We start from the raw sequence: 17,500 nt of genomic DNA on the forward strand, positions 1-17,500 counted from the left end.
TGTTCATTCATAGCTGTCTTTTATATTGTTATCCTATTTTAACTGTGTAACTAGTGTTACAGTACTTATTCTGCACGTGTTCTTCTATACCCTTACCTGTATTTTTTGGCATCCTTATTGCTGTGCTGCCATGACAACTGAATTTCCCTCAGGGAATGTCTGTCTGTCTGTCTGTGAATAGTTAACACCCTGAGCGCACAGGCTGGGTTCTCCGCCCAGCCTGTGCGCCCTATCAATTAGTAACGCCCAGCGCTCAAGACGGAGATTGATCAAAAGGACGGAGATTATTGATATCAAAACCGATCGCATCGCTCCACAGGCTGTTGCGCAACACTCAATGTTATTTTCCGATGTCATCGAAAATGTTCCCCCCCATTTTAGCCGACGAGATCGAAAATCTTAAAACTTGAATAGCTCTTAATCTAAATCATTCCGTCCAATTCTAAGAAAAGATGATGTGTTAGACGGCCCACCGCGGCGTTAGAATTAATCATACCTCCCGTTGTTGCCGATCGCCTCGAGAGTGTTTTGGCTACATCAAGCTACTTCAGCCACATCCGGGATAACATCCGTCGCTAAATGTGCTCCGCTGCTATAAATCGCTGGGCGCTATGATTTAATGGGTTAAATAACCCCGGGTGTCAACTGTGCTGCGGTATCTTTGAAAACACACTGTTTGTGAACAGGACAAAACCAGTCAGGCTTATATTGATCCAAGTTCACAACCCGCCACATCGTGTACCGGAGTACCGAAGTCCTGACATCAGTTGTTCATCCCCTGGGTTGTAGAAGTAATTTCTCTATGGAGACTAAAGGCCTATTCATAGTCTGGATTTTCGGTGGCGAGGTGACCACCGCTCCGGTGGTGAGCTGACCACCGGAGCTGAAATAACGTTGAGCGGTGGTGAGTAAAAACAGAGAGAAGGGCTGGAGCGGTGGCGGTGGTTTGCTCTTCACCGCGGCTCGTGACGTCATGTTGTAGTTCGGTGGTCACCCCACCACCGTAAATCCAGACTATGTATGAGCCTTTACATTGAGTCATCTTAAAATCGTCTCATATAAGCATTGTGGTCCAAAAATATACATTTTGCCAGGGAGATTGCTTTGTATTGCTTACGATAGTCAGTCACACATATTTGTTACAGTCTTTTTCCGGTGAAAATGTAACTAATTTGGCGGCAGTAACATTAGCGTTTTCTCGCGATCAGCTAATTATTCATATGAGTGAAAGCGCTGGCATTGTAGGATAATGTTTGTATTTTTGGAACCTTTTTTGATGCGATATAAAGTAAGTCTATGGGAATTCAGCATGGGGAAATTAACCGTGACCCAGGTAGGATATGTAAATTACGGCAGACTTCGGTGCTCTAGTCTTTAAGACACCATCGTACGACTTGGTTAAAGGATAATAGCCCTAGTACCACTAAATATTAATATTAACATTATGATGCTCAATGATCCATCTCTATTAACTACTGTAAAAAAAGAGACCGTTTTGTCTTTGTGCCCCGATATCAGCCTGTGTCTTTCACAGTTCTGTGTCTATTGTGTACAGTGGCAGCCAAAACGCATGTACGGCAATGTGACACAGCAAACGGAACAATTTGACAGGCCTGTTTGTGTGTAAATTAGAATTGGAAAAAGTCACACTGTTAGTATTTGAATGGAACAGGGAGTGCATTGTGGGGAAATACACAGCGACAGAAAGGAGGCTGATTCAAGGCTGAATAATCGTGTAATGAAAGGAGAGGGCGCTGCAGGGGTCACTGGCATGGCTGCACAAAGCAAGGAAGTACTGAGCACGTGTGTGAAAACACACACACACACACACACACACACACACACATATACGTGCTTGTATTTTACTATACTTGTGAGGACACATCAACGCTTTTAAGACGTCAATTTTGTGAATGTCATTTTTACTACTGCTTGTCCTTTTTTTAACCCCAACGCTAAAGCCGGAAATATCTACATAAGCTCACAACTTGTAGGTTGCGTGACATCGAATAACTCTGCATAACTAACTCCTAAACCTAACCTCTAAATGCCTAACCCTAAAGATAAGAACAACCAAATCTTTTCCTAAATCTGAAAATCTCTTTTTTACCATAAAGTAAACAAACATTTTCCTTGTGAGGAGTTTGAGGACCAGGAAAATGGTCCTCACAATGTCTATTTCTCAACACGCGCACACGCACACACACACACACACACACACACACACACACACACACACACACACACACACAGTCCACCGGTCTGGTCCACCGGTTCTCTATGCCAAAGAAACAGGCATGTGTAAACCAAATGTGGTTTAGGCAAGCATGTCCTGTGCTGTACTATAATGTCCTGTCCTAGCTGCCATGACACGCCATATGTTGGTTATATTATGCGAAATAGCAAAGTCCCATATGCACGTACAAATATGTATGTGTCCACACAAAACGCAAAACAAAAAGGATGTGAAGAATGCCTGGTGCAATGTCACACACCGTAGCACAGTGTGTCAGACAATAGATGAGTGCTCATACAGTAGGTCTTATTAGCCTCATTGAGCATCCCCAGACTATTTTCCCACAATCGCACTTTTTGTTCAAATTGTGGCGGAAAAAACCCCCATCAAAATCATAGAAAACATCCTTCTACATGCTGGTGAAGGAATACACAGGCATTTAGAATGGAATTTTTTATATGAATTCCAGACGCCCACAATTGACTTGTCTATGCCCTCCAATCCCTGAGATAACTTTTGGCCCTTTATTCTTAATAGCAAATAATAAATAAACATTTATCAACCCTCGTCTGCAGTCACTCCATTATCCTGCTTTCCCTGCTCGCTCCTTTGAATTGGCCGACAGCAACTGAAGGAAAACGACCTATATATATTTGATATATAGTCAAAAGTAGTCCCAATCAAAGAATCTACAAGCTCAGATCTATTTCCAAAGGCTATTTTCTCTACTGGACCTAAGGTGACTAGAATAACAGTGGGTGTGAGTGGCTCTTACCGGTGGTGTTTCTTGGGTGGAGGTGGTGGTGGACAGGCTGCCTGCAGCTCCGAGGAGGCGGCGAGCAGCGCTGCCTTGGCCAGCATGCTCCTGTTATGTTTGCCCTCCTCCTCCTGCTCGGGCTCCGTGCCCTCACTCTGCCCCTGACAGGCACCATTGTCGGGGGCAGGCGGGAGGGGGAGGAGGAGGAGGAGGGGGGCCGTGCCTGGCTCCGTCACCGGGGGAGGGGGGGCCCCGCCGCGAGCCGCCCGCCAATCCCTGGCCTCCCTCCAAGCGGCGGCGCCGTTGACCGGCCCCGCGGGGGAGGAGGAGGTCGTCCCCGCTCCTGACGGCGGGTTGGCCGCCGGCGGCGTCTCCCTCGCGTTGTCCTCTTTCCTCGCGTCGTCGTCCTCCTCCTCCTCCTCCTCGATGCGACAGTTCCAGCCGGAGCCGTGGTGGCTGGGCTTGTGTCGTCGCTCGTGGTTCTCCGCGTGGGGCTTGAGGTGGCCCTCTCTGGGGGAGAGGAGGACCAGCATGGGGAGGTCAGGCAGCGGCACCGGGGAGGAGGAGGCGGAGGAGGCGCTCGGCGAGAGACTGGAGGTACCGAGCTTCGGGGAGCGCATGTTCCTCTTGGGGGGAATGGGCGGACTGGACTGAGGCTTGGCCTGGAACAGGGTGGAGAGGCTGGTCTCGGCGCTCACGGGACCGCCAGGGTTGGTGTGAGCGGGGCTGGGCCAGTGGAACACCGGGGGGCTGCCGCTGTCCTTCAGAGCGGTGGGGCTGAAGTGACACTGTGTGCTGACGGCCGAGTCGGGACTACTCAGGTAGAACGTCCGGTTATTGTCCTCCGTGCGGGCGGCCATGACAGTGATGGTGGCCCTCTGGCCCTCTGCTGGCAGCTCTGGCTCGCAGCGCTCAGACGCAGCGCTCAGCGGCCTGCGCTTTCTCTTTGTGCTCTCTGCATATATTGGTTCCATCTCTGGCTGTCCGTTGGGTGTGTGGGATTGTGGACTTGCCATGGGGCTCCGGGGACTCTCCGAACCCGCCCGCCTTCCTCCCGACCCCGACCTGTCCGGCCCCGGCAGCGAGTCTGTGCTGCTACGATAAGAACAGGAGGAATCTGATAGGCTGGAGGTGGGAGTGGGAATGCGGGGCTGGGGATTGTGGGTAACTGTGTCAAAGGTGAAGGTTGTGGAAGAGGAAGGGATAGAAGTGATACCAGCATCAGAAGTCCCGGCGCTGATACCGTTGCTGTGGACACCGACGGCGTCGGGACTGGTGACGTTTAAAGGTTTCTCTGCAGCTTTCTGGTTGAGTTCTTGATGATTTGACTTGGCAGTGGTTACACCACCTCCACTGTAAGTGCTCTTGATAGTTCTCGTGGTGGTGGTGTTGATCGTCTGTCCAACGGGACTCAATTTCAAACTCTGAGGGCCACGGCCCTCCTCCTGGGTGACAAAGATGTTTCCGATGACCACGGGCACTTTGGGCAGGACCGTGGGGGAGAAGGGGCCTGTAGGGGATAAGGGTCCCAGGGGGCCAGGGGAGAAGCAGGTGGTGTACCCCATCTTGATTCCGGAACTGGGACTCTGGAGGCCGCAGCCATTGCTGTCGATGTAGAGAGAGGACAAGTCCAGCAGCTTCTTCAGGCCCAGATGCTGCACTGGGCTCTTTGGGTTCTCCTAATGCACGCACGCGCACACGCACACACACACACACGCACACGCACACGCACACGCACACGCACACGCGCACACACACACACACACACACACACACACACACACAGAGGGTAGACACCTGAGTAAATACATGAATAATTCGCAACCTTTTTAAAGTCAAAGACCGCCAATTTGACATGCATTATACCCACAGACCCATATTTGACACAGTTCTTTGGGACCCCAATCTCTACTGTAAAATCCTCAGTGTTCATTTAGTGTAGCAAATGGAAATAAATTGTCCAGAGGGGTCCATTCGTACAGTGTCACAGTAACTGATCCATGAGGATCCACTGGTGATCCCTGGACCCGACGTTGAGAAAACAAATAATGGTACACAAAATGGTACAAATAATACATACATTAATCAATTTAGGACTGAGGCCAATTCTAAAAACGCCTTCTAAATACTGAACTAAGATTATTAATTCAAAATTTACAAAAATGTTATGCTGCTAATTTGCTGCTAAAGAACCAAATAAGTGGTTCCCGTCCTGAATGGGTAAAACACCAAAAGGGTAATCATTTCCTCACCTGCTCTATGTTCATATTGACATCTGTGGTGACGTCGCTGGTGTCGGCAGCGTTCATCATGGTGGGCCTGACAGCGATGGTGGGCTTGCTGTAGGGCGACGGCGCCGCTACGCCATCCTCGTCATCGCCTCCTCCCACGCTGGCCCTCGGGCAGACCGCCGGCGCCGCGCCACCCGGGCCACCTCCGCCTCCACGAGACCGGTGGGCGCTGAGCGGGTGGAAGCAGTTCTTACAAGAGCCCGGTTTCCACACGTGTTCTGCAAAGTCGCCGCACGCTGACATCTTTTTTGTTGCGCTAAGCGGGTTTTTTTGGGGGGGGGGGTCAGAAGCGGCTGCTGAGCGGTCCACGCGACACCGGACGACCCGACATGGCCGTGTGGGGCGGAGAGGAGGAGGAGAAATGTCACTTCAGCGAACGCCACGCGGTGTTGAGGCCTGCGGAGGAGAGAGGAAACAGATTGTGATTAGGGAACTAGACTGCATTGATACCGTTGTGATTACCAAGCTTTCTTATTTCAAGGATCCCAGATATTTGATTAAAAAAATATATACACATATATATAGGGGACCCCTACACCTTAAAACCCTCAGTGTTAATTTAACTCTGAGAGTGTACAAATGGAACCAAATGGACCCGTGAGGGTCCATTTGTTCTCTTAGACTAGAGTAATAAACATCTACGGGTTCTTTCGGGACCTAACCATCTATCATTTAGCAGCAGACCCCCCTTCAAGGACCCCTCTGCGAGTCCCCAGACCCCAGGTTGATAACCACTGCTCTACACTATTCTAATAGTATGCAGATGAGCTCCTCTGTATGGGTTGGCTATGATGTTCAGAAACTCTGACATACAAAACCACAGTTTTGTGTACGTTCAGTATTGCTCACATATGCCGTATGTCTACAATAACAAGTTGTGCAAAGACCCATATGACTTTATCTGAACAACGGTATGTTTATTTGTATATCACATCCCAAACACAAGGCAATTCAAAAGTGTTTTACACAAAATAGTGTTAAGTGTTAAGACCTGCCTCTGTTGATTAAACAATCTCAACATGCTTTTTTTTTATCACGAGTAGGCCTTAATGGACGCCAATTTTTACCAACTGGTGTCCTTAATTTAGTTTCATGTTATATTCCCCAGTTTTAACTTAAGCTCACTCACTGTGTGGCAGATTTATCCTCCTGTGTGCATCATTTTAGAAGATGGATGCAAAACGGGTTTATAGTCACACCCAGCTCTGAGTCTAATTAATGTGACTTAGGCCAGGTGTCACTGCTTCCATCATCACCCACCAGAACCACCCTACATAAACATTAAGACACAGCACCAAAGGGGCTGTGTCCACAGAGGTGTTTCTCTTCCTGTGTACATTTTGAATTGTTTTAAATGGGAGTGTCACGTAAATACGCTATGCTGGAAACGAGGAATTGCGCAATTACCACCAGTGGCCAAAAAACTAAAAACAAAACATTAGCATACATTTTAAATTAAGAAGTCAAAAGAAAATAAGTGAATGAGATTGCAGACAGTGCAGGAGAAGGTAAAACAAGACAAAAGACAATGCAACACAAGACAAATTAGTACAAGACACATCAGTCAGTTACATAGGAGATGTGAATTAGGTTATTAGGTCTTCACAGCCATTGGTGAAAGCCAAAAGGGGAAAGCAAGTCTTTTTCCATTTGCTAGGTACAGCTGCTGCTGTACCTAACAAAGCTGTCATTGTTTTTTTTGTTTGCATCAAACTGTCTGAGAGCGAGGCAGAGGAGATAAGGACTTGTTTCCTCATTGCGGTGTCATTCCAGCTGAGATATATTTCACTTTAATTGATTCCCGTTGCTAGTTTTACTATCAAGACCCCTGCAAATGGAACAGGAATTAAACTACCTTGTGAGTGAGTGTGAACAGAGAGTTGACAGAAAACAGGGGTTCCCAGATACATTTTGGTGTCTCCCTTTTATAGATGTTTTTTGGGGGGAGAGGAAATCCTTTGAAATAAGAATGATAACTATAGGAACCTAAAAAATAAATTAAAAAGGGACATATTTGACGTAACGTCACAACCCCAAAAATGGGTCCCGTCCCAGGCCATTATTTGGGAAACACTGCAGTCTGACAGCATTATTCAGCTTGTTATCTGTGTGCTTGTAACTTTAGAAGCGCTGGTGTGCACTGTGCTCCTTGTTCCCATGGCCTCCTAAATAACAGGGTCTGGGCTTTCTGTTTAAAGTGAAGTGAAGGCATGCCCGTGTGACCCCCATCAACATAAAGGCCTTCTCCAATGCTCCAACAGTCCCCCCCCCCCCAAAGAGGGTCTAAGGAGCCTCAACCATCCCGGTGGCTGGAATGTCTGGAATGCGTAAAGGCGCAAGTCTCACCAGGGTGAATCTCACACCCTCGACTACCACCCCCACCCCCCCCCCCCCCCCCATTTCCCCTCACACGCGCGTGCACATACGCGTACACACACACACACACACAGACACAAACCTAATGTTTGTATCTTCATTCCTCTAACAAAATCCCCCACGCACGCCTCTTCCTGTTCCTCTGTGTCTGTGTGTGTTCTTGTGTTTAATGGGGATCACCCCCACCCCACCCCCCTCCCCTTAACGTTTTCTTTACACCGTTCTAATTACCTTGCAACAAGCCATAGGAAATTACCCCACCTTCACCTTCTAGAGACTCATTATTACCTGGAAAACGACGTCACAGTAGGTAGCTAAATACTGATTTACACTTAGTTGCGGTTTTATGCACCGAAAATAGCAGATCATAGATCTGCAAGCTCACAATGTGTTGCGGTGCGATTCCTGCCTACAGGTGCCGGTGCTCGTGTTACACCGATATGGTGACCTGTCACCTTTTGTTGCACTTCAGAACTACTGTCAAGCATAACGATTGAACAGCATGAGAATTCTTGTTCCCCAATTTAGGCTACAGATTACCAGGATTATTATTTATTTTTTATTAGCATAATCTGCGTTGTTTGCATTCATTACGTGCTAGAAATGTGTGAACTGTTTTGTCTCACACTGAGCGAAAAGGAATCGATACTTCTGGTTACTCGCTCAGAGCACAGAAGCTGAGAGAGTGAAAGACTTGGACTTAGCCTATATATATGTAGCTATACAACCATTGTTTCCACCAAAGTTCAACAACAGCTCTTCAAAAGTGTCCACTCATACCTCCAGTAAAACAAGCCGGAAGAGCAACTAGGGGCATGAAGAATGAAGAGAATTTAACCTCATGCATGTTGACATTTTTGCTTTGTTATACTTGACTCACTTAGCACTGGGAAAGTACCGTTTTTCCCGAGCCATCCCACAACAACATGGAAAACCATTCCAGTGGCACTGTGTGTGAGTCACACGACCTTGGACTACAGATTCTGATTAGACATTTCTAAAGAACCAGACTGACGCCCAGTAACAAGCAGTCATGCTGTAGGTAAAGAGGGCGTTCAGATGGCCAGAGACTGACCTTCATGAATGAATAATGAGACGGAGGGCTGTGTAATGTTCTGCTTAGTAAGACATGGAGAATTGTGCCACTCCACTTTCACGGCAACGAATCATCACCCACAGAACCACGACGCACCAGCCCGGCCTGTATAGAGGATGTGCGGCAGGCTGGCCCATTTGAAAATAGCCGATCTGCAAGCTCACACAATGGGTCCCATCGCGACAAATTGTGAGCTTGGAAATCTGCTATTTTCAAAAGATTATCATATGTTTGAAAACTTGAAATCGGACATTCTGCACAATGACTACTTTAGAATTCCAGACTTTTACTATTATTATTAAAAACATATATTGATATTGATTGCCGTATTGATACTTGAGTACTTTTTCCACCACTGGTGGCATGTAACTCCAAAGGTGGGCAAGAAATAAAAAGTAATAATTTCTCCATTGACTAGGAATTGATCATTCTAAATATGCTTCTCGTTGACTTACATTGTACGATGAAGAGGCTCAGGAGGAGCATTTTTAGCCGATAAACGAACACAAACAAACAAACAAAGCGGATTCTGGCAATACACAACATCGCCAAACCCGGTATACTATTTATTTATCTTTATTCTGTGCGTCTTAATTAAGAGTGTTTTCGTTCTTGCTGACAAACCAGAGTGATCGACCTCGCTGTTGACATTCCAGCAGTGGTGGAAAGTAACTAAGTACATTTACTTAAGTACTGTACCTAAGTAGAATTCTGAGATATTTGTAGTTCACGTGAGTATTTTCAATTTCCGACACTTTTACCTCCACTCCATCTACATCTCGGATCCAAATGTTGTACTGTTACTCCAAAACATTTATTTTAAAACTTTACTATAGTTACTTTGTAGATTTGATTATTACAAAACATACATTAACCACTTCATGTACAATTCCGCTATTTTAAAAAGATTTTTATAAAAGATTTTTTTTTTAAATGAGAGTACTTTCTAATTTACTTTAAGTATACATTTTGATACCAATACTTTTGTACTCAAGAACATTTTGAATTCCGGACTTTTACATGTAGCCTAACAGAGTATTTCTATACTTTTACTCAAGTACAAGATAAGATGCAAGTACTTTGTTCCATCACTGCATTCCAGACGGCCGTCTCTCCGGCTCAAGGTCCAATATTTCTCACTTCCGAGCCAGCAAGCTTAACCTCCGCGGAGTTCATTCGTTCGTGTCACAAACCTGAATCCCACTTTAAGTAAACACTGCCCTGTCTGTGGAAATTGTCTCGTGTACATGCAAAAAAAAAAAAAAAAGGATAGAGAAATGATAGTCGAGTGCAAAGAAAATGACTGATGCGATGCGGGTCTAGCCGTGGAATTTGACCTCATATAATGAAGACAGACCCCAGTGCGCCCTTTGATTATACGCTTTCTGCTTTTCTCCCCCTGTCTCTCTCCTCCCACAGACATAGTCCAATATCTCCACATTCATAGAATGCCATTTACGTGGGCATAGAAATATAGAAACGTGTCATTACACATGACACTTGATTACACGCATGCAGTGCACATCCACCTAATTTAACTGAGAAATGCAAATACAGTGTGGTCATGAAATTTGCATCCATTAACTCTGATTTGTACCTTAAAAACTGCAGAACGTCATAATCATTTCTCTGACCAAAAGTAACCGAAGACTATTCGGTCTGAATGTATATGCACAACAAAGAGTATACTGTTTATCATGTTGCTTCCTGTAAATAAACTAAAGGTATCAATACTGCAATTATGTAGGTATACTCTGTTACAAGCAGTCCTGTATTCAAAATGCACTTGAGTAAAAGTACCGGCATCAACTTACCAAAAGTAAAGTATAAGTACCAAAAGTAAAAGCAATCATTGTGCAGAATGTCCCATTTCACATGTTCAAAATGTATAAAACATCTTTTGAAAGTGTATGTTTTTTTGCTATAATAAACTAAATATACAAAGTAACTAGTAACAAAAGTTTGATATAGGATAGTTGTAGTGGAGTGTAAAGCACAATATTATCCTCTGAGGTGTAGTGGGGGTAGAAGTAAAAGTAGGCTATGGAAAATTTAAAATATTGAAGAAAGTTATTAAAAGAAAAACTCAAAATTGTACTTAAGTAGAGTACACCAGTGCTGAGAACGTTATAATCATTTCTCTGACCAAAAGTAACTGAAAGCTATTATAGTTTGGGTCCATGTGTGTATACACAACAAAGACTGGTGTTTATCCAGGGATACAGAAATTAAGAGAAGAATGCCCTCAGCCTCACTAGAATGAGAGGTATAACAACAGACAGTCTGACAGCACAGCACCCTAGTGAAGCTTGTCTACACACAATGACACAACAGCTGAACAAAACGACACTCCATGGTCCATTACACAACAACAAAGGGGTTTGCATTTCTAAAACTCTGGAATTTGAAACAACAAGGCAGGGGGACAAACGGAGAATGAACTTCCAAAACAAATAATAGGCCTATATAGGAAAATAAATAATTACATAAATAATGAGGCACATCAAACACACGCGCAGACGCTCTCTCTCTCTCACACACACACACACACACACACACACACACACAAACGACATTGGCAACAAGAAGAGCAGAGAGAGCGAGGGATAGAGAGAGGGGGGGGGGGGGCGAGGGGAGACGGAGAACCTCAGAACCATGAATACCGTATTCTGATATCTGATCCTAAATATTCAGCAACCACATGATCGTTGCAAATGTATATCACGTAGCCTATAACCTCCTCCCTGGTTCCGCATCTGATAACAATAGACTACATGATTGTGTTTGTTCCGATATAAGTTTCAATCATTAAATTCTCGCCACAGCCTGATCGCCTGCGTCCTTCAATCATTCAGCATTTACCTTGTAATGCTCGGCACTGATGGATCAGCCTGCTTGATCTGCTGTTAACCTGAATTACAATCTCAATTCTCAAAGCCATCGGAACGCATGACCAATAGCAGCACTGACTGACTGATCGCATCCTCGTCCATACGGTCCATTTGTTACCATCCGTCCAGGCAGCAGGCAGCAGGCACCCACGTGCCCAGCTTGTACAATTTTTAGATCTGACATTTTTCGAGATTCAAACACGTCTGCTGCGGATGTGTTGTTGTGTGGTTATGGTGACATTGTAGGCGATTTAGCTATATTAGGGTAGCCTATCTCACATGAAACAATTCATTCAAAATCAATCCCTTGTAGGCTACTGCTCCATGAAATGTGATTAAAATCGGAAGCCAGTGAAAGACTGTACACTGTAGTGTTACAGTGTAGTGTACACCCGTCTCGCAATAATGAGATTCGTACTAATTACAACGCTTACTACGATGTCATAATCATCATGGAACGCAAGGTTACGCTGACTGTCTCTCTGGCCAAACCCATTTCATTTGACTTACCTGCTCAGGCTTCTTCCTCCACTTGCCTGGCAACACAAAAGCTGCCCCACCAAAAAAAACTGATGTTTTTGTGTCCCGCTTTAATATCGACAGGTAGTATATATCAGATTATCAGTCTTTCGTTATTTACGCCCCATCCATCCGACAGGTTGCTGCTGGCTGGGGAAGGTTCTCCGTTGAGATGAAAGGTATGCGCAGTGTCTTTTAGTTCCACTGAGCAGCGGCGGTGCTGCGGTGCTGCTGTGTCAGACTGTGTGTGCGACGTGCTTGTGTGTGTGTGTGGACCCTGGACCGACTGACTGACTGCCGTCATGCCGTGCTGCACACACACACACACACACACACACACACAGCATGCCTCTCTGCAGACAGGAACATGAAAGCAGGGTGGGAGGAGTCCACGCTCCCCAAACTCACGCATACAGGATACTATGAGCTATGCGGTCTGGCTGCTGCTGCTGGTCAGTAGGCTAGTTACTATATAGGTATAGTTACAATAGGCTTACTATAGGCTACTATAATGCATGGTATGCAATGGTATGTTACTATACTGTGTACACAGTCTGGCGGCTCTGGCCAGTCCAGGAGGTACAATGAACTAAACTATACCAGTGATTAAGTAAAATGTTTGAACCATGTCAAGGACTCTGAAATTGCTTTGTATTTGGCCACGGACACCCATAATAAGAGAATATAGTGTTATTTTTCAAAATTCACATTTCTTCACACACACACATTACTCTTTCTTGAGAACCATTCTGCCAAAATACGTTTTAGTCGACAAAATCAACTGTAGATTTAGCAGATTAAAATCCTATATTTAGTCGACTAAAAATAGAATATTAACTAAAACATTTCAGATAACTAAAACTAAATGACATTTTAGTCAACAGACATACGTGCCAAGAAGCGGCAAGAAGACGCCTAGTCCAGGCGTCACTTCCTGGTTTTTAAACAGCTGGATGGAAATGGCGCTCACGTGCAGCTTCAGCGCTTGCATCAGCGCTTGCATCAGGCAAATCGTTTCCGTTTTTTTGCAGAGGCGTCAACTTGCAGCCACGCGCAAGTGTCATTTTGATTCACCAGCCGTTTAAAAACCCGGAAGAGATGCCAGGGCTAGGCGTTTCTTTTTTTTTTTTTTTTTTTTTTTAAGATATTTTTTTTGCGGCTTACGCCTTTTATTGATTTTTGAAGGGACAGACAGTAGGCTGACAGGAAACGGGAGAGATATGGGGGGATGACATGCAGTAAAGGCCGTGTCGGGTCCGGGAGTCGAACCCGCGGCACACTGCGACTGGATTACCAGTCCGGTGCCCAGACCGTTACGCTACGGCCTGGGCCCGGGCTAGGCGTTTCTTGCAGCTTAAGTGTTCTTACACTCAAAGTGAAATAACGCCATGTGTTCTCCGCTGTGTGGAGTCAGGCACATAGGTTGTCTCCGGCTGTCTCAGCCGGGAGATGGTCCACCCCTCTATGCCCAAAAAACCATAGGTCTCTTTCAGCCTACTTTGACACTAACTCCAGGGGAGCCCAGGATCGAACTGGTACGTAAGTGGTAACCTTGCGGTACCCATCCGGCCGTTCTACCCCTGAGCCATATGCTGACTTAAGAGCTGCTGAAGGCTGTTAAATTGTCCCCAAGACTTGACCAATGACGCCATGATAACCTAATGGTTACGGTGGCCATAGAACCATTAGGTTCTGTAAAGAAACGTCATGCTGGGGTTATCCTGCATTCAATCACAGGTTGTTGTGTGTCTAATCTAATGTGAAACCCTTCAATCACCCTTCAATGGGCCTCACCCTAGGAGTTCCCCTGCCTAGCTGCTACTGTTCTCTACTCTCTTCTCTAGTACATTTACGTTAAGTACTGTACTGTACTTCAGTACAATTTTGAGGTATTTGTACTTTACTTGAGTATTTCCAATTTCAAATACTTTTACTTGTACTCTCATCTCAGAGGCAAATATTGCACTTTTATTACACTATATTTATTTGAAAACTTTAGTTACTACTAGTTACTTTATTGATTATTATTACAAGACATACAGTAACCACTTCAGCTGTACATTTTGGCCATTCGAAAATAGCCGATCGTGTTTCTAATGAGAGGCACACCAATATGTTTGACTTTGAATGGAGATCTAGTGGCAAGTCACCCAAATGTCCATCATTTAAATGTTATTGTAGATTCTCTCAATGTATTTGTTTTTCATACACATATAGCCATGTTATTGTTCGAGAGTTCTGCGCTTTCATATGATTTTGAAGCTCTCTATAAAAACGTATAGTATTATCATTATTGTTGTTGTTTTTATGAGGCTATATTTGCTATCAATATGAATGATAGATACAGTGTCACGTCCTGTCCTAGGACGTACCACGCCTGGACCGCCGTCCCTACCTTTGCCCCTCTGTTGCCTTCCTTCCCCTGGCTGATTGTGAGACTGTGTCCACCTGCGCTTCTAAGCTGAAGAGACTTTGGTTAATGAGCATGGAGGTATATTAGGGACTCTGTGTTATTGGTTAGGTTGCTCAATTATAACACTGTGTTTCCCAAGAGTGGGACTTTATGTTATGTATGCCATGGGAGGGTTTTCGGAGTTAAAATAAAAGTGCTTGAGTGCAAGTCGTTGTTGCCTGGATTATTCTGCATACGGGTCCAAATACTGAGATGTTCCTGACATACAGAACGTTTTGAAAATTGTTAGTAGCCTGTCATCATGATCATAATGTACCCTACTCCTACCATCAGCTCCCAGTACTTACTTGCTTGCCACACCCAAACCATGCAACTCATACACTGAGTTAGAGGTGCCTGTGCCTGAGTTGGAGGTGCCTGCGTCCTGTGCCATGACCTTGTGGTCCAAAGGAGAGTGCTCTATAAGCTGAGCTACCTGGACACAAAGCCATCGATCGTCATACTCCAAATTATGTCAGCTACTCACTGTGAACATGTGAATGCAGCTGCAGTATATTATCTCATGTCACATGCAGCAGAAAAACCATGGTTCAAAATGGGGGTATTTTAACCACTTTATCCATTTATGTTGGCTATTCAGAAAAAGCAGAGCAGTTTCTAAATCTGTTATTTTGGAAAATATTTTGAAAAATGTTTGGACAATTTTTGAATAATTGTTTTAACGGAAATCTTCCCTGGCACGAACCTTTGCAGATGAAGGTCCAAATATATATAAATTTGGAGGTTTGAGAACCAATGACATACAGTAGGCTACATAAGCAGCTTGTGACATTATGAGGCTGGTGCTCGTGGTACTCATACCCACTGGGGCCTGGAGCATGGTGCACACATTACATAATCCTGGTTTGAATTATGAAGGAGAAGAGAGACATGCAGCATGTTATATATATATATATATATATATATATATATATATATATATATATATATATATATTGCCTGCCTGGTGCATGAGGGCTTCACTGCAATGCTACATTTATATGCATATATGATGAATTAGCAGTTTGTGGACGTGCTGCAGTCTAGCAAGCTCTCTCTCTCTCTCTCTCTCTCTGTGTGTGTGTGTGTGTGTGTTATGTAATTGTAGGGGTGGCCATATTCAAGTATGAGTACTGTGGCCGTCTGAGAATCAGAAGGTTGCTGGTTCAACTCTGTGCTCGCTCCAGTCTGTGTTGAAGTGTCCCTGAGCAAGACACACTGAACCCCTAACAGCTCCCTGGGTGGTAATAATATAATTACTCACTGCACCTAATAGTTAGGATGGGTAATGTATTGATTTCACCCACCAAGTCTAACAGTTAGGAATAGGATGGGTAAATGTAGTGATATCACCCCCTAATAAGTTAGGATTGGTAAATCCTACAAGCGACGTGTTGTGTGCTTGTAGATCTCTTATTTTCACTAGTTTGGGTCCCATGAGGCAAACATCTCATTTATCTCGAGCTAATACGGTTGGGAATCAGTGTGTCTAGACTTAGTAAAGTGGCCCCGAGTTGGCTATGACATAGTCAACTCAGGTCCAATTTACTTTACAGACAGAAAAAAGCAGTCCAAGTAGATAGCCGCTATGTACTTGGACTACTTTTTTCTGTCTAAAAAAGCAGCTCACAATGTGTCACAGTGCGACCGTCTGCGACACATTGTGAGCGTGTAGATATTTAGGCTATTTGTGCCTAATGTTCCCCGCAGAACATGGAAGGTCAAACGCTTCACATGGGTTAGGTCAGGTCGGGCCAATGACAGAGATATTGATTAATTTAACACCATTCTAATGTGCATTCCAGTGACTGGGGTTTGCTATTGGATACAGAATGGATTGTGGCCAGAAGTCCTTTCACAGTCAATACTGTGATATTATATAGTTTTTCGTCCTTTGTAGGAGTAGTGTAATCGGATTCCCCTGAAAGCCGGACATGTATTGGATAGATAAGCTCACAGCTTGTACATCTGCAATTTTTCAACATCTTTGAAAAACTAAATGAAACATCTTCTCTTCTGAGGATCCATGGCTAACACAGAAAAAAACCAAATGGGGGGTCCGGATTCCGCAGCCAAATACATATTATTTTATCAGTTTGAGAACCACTGATTTTGAAGGCATTTCGTAGAATCAGCCTCAGGTCTCATTTTATCGTCGCCATAACCTTTGCTGGGAATGGGATTCGTGAGCAAAACAGCCTCGGGAACCAACCGCTCTCGAGTCATGTGGCCCCATAGCATAGGTCAGGAGCCGATCTCCTGTTTCCCTTGCGGCAGGGAATCAGACTTCAGAGTACAGTGTAATACAATTATGAGTCTGTCAAAAATGCCGACTCATCTCTTTTCCCAATTCGTTTGGCTTTAATCTTAATCCAAAGTAGGTTCCGTTCCGTTGGCCTAATGGTGGCCAATCCTTAGGAATCTGGCTGCCTTTCCTCCGGTTCCAACTTTTCAGGAGTGAAAACAAAGTGAAAAGTAATTAAGTACATTTACTCCAAGTACTGTTCTTAACCACTTCAGCATTCATATTCTGGCATATTCTAGCCAAAAAAGAAAAGCTCACTTTTGGGGAAGAGATTTTGGTGTAGACTGAAAAATAATTCAGATCCAGTTTACCAAGTATAGAGGATTTAAGTGGTTAGGTTGTTTTGCTTTTTGTACTAAGTATATTTTAGTATCCAACATGGAGTCGTGATGAATGGAATGGATCTGTACAATAGAGCGTCGCAGTCCCGCCCCTGACGAGGGCCCAGGAAATAATTCCCTGTTCATTTTCCCCATAGACTTTTCAAGAAGTATTTATTTAAAGACATTTACGCCACGGACAAAGCCAACTCTTGTGACAAATCAAGACAATAAACACAATGTTTTGGGCAGATCAA

At 44.6% G+C, this 17,500-nt stretch overlaps 1 protein-coding gene across 1 annotated transcript in view; it reads right to left on the minus strand.

Annotated features, from left to right (window-relative positions):
- prag1 (PEAK1 related, kinase-activating pseudokinase 1) overlaps positions 1–12,418 on the minus strand; it is a 30,824-nt gene extending 18,406 nt beyond the window's left edge. The window contains exons 1-3 of the mRNA XM_083794195.1: positions 12,158–12,418; positions 5,246–5,680; positions 3,012–4,672 (exon numbers count right to left, since the gene is read on the minus strand). Of these exons, the coding sequence (XP_083650321.1) occupies positions 3,012–4,672; positions 5,246–5,527 (1,943 nt within the window). The 5' untranslated portion in view covers positions 5,528–5,680; positions 12,158–12,418. The remainder of the gene's footprint in view (positions 1–3,011; positions 4,673–5,245; positions 5,681–12,157) is intronic.
- Positions 12,419–17,500: the final 5,082 nt, after the last annotated feature.

Source organism: Protomyctophum parallelum (assembly GCF_964188405.1).
Source record: "Protomyctophum parallelum genome assembly, chromosome: 21".
Taxonomy (NCBI): domain Eukaryota; kingdom Metazoa; phylum Chordata; class Actinopteri; order Myctophiformes; family Myctophidae; genus Protomyctophum; species Protomyctophum parallelum.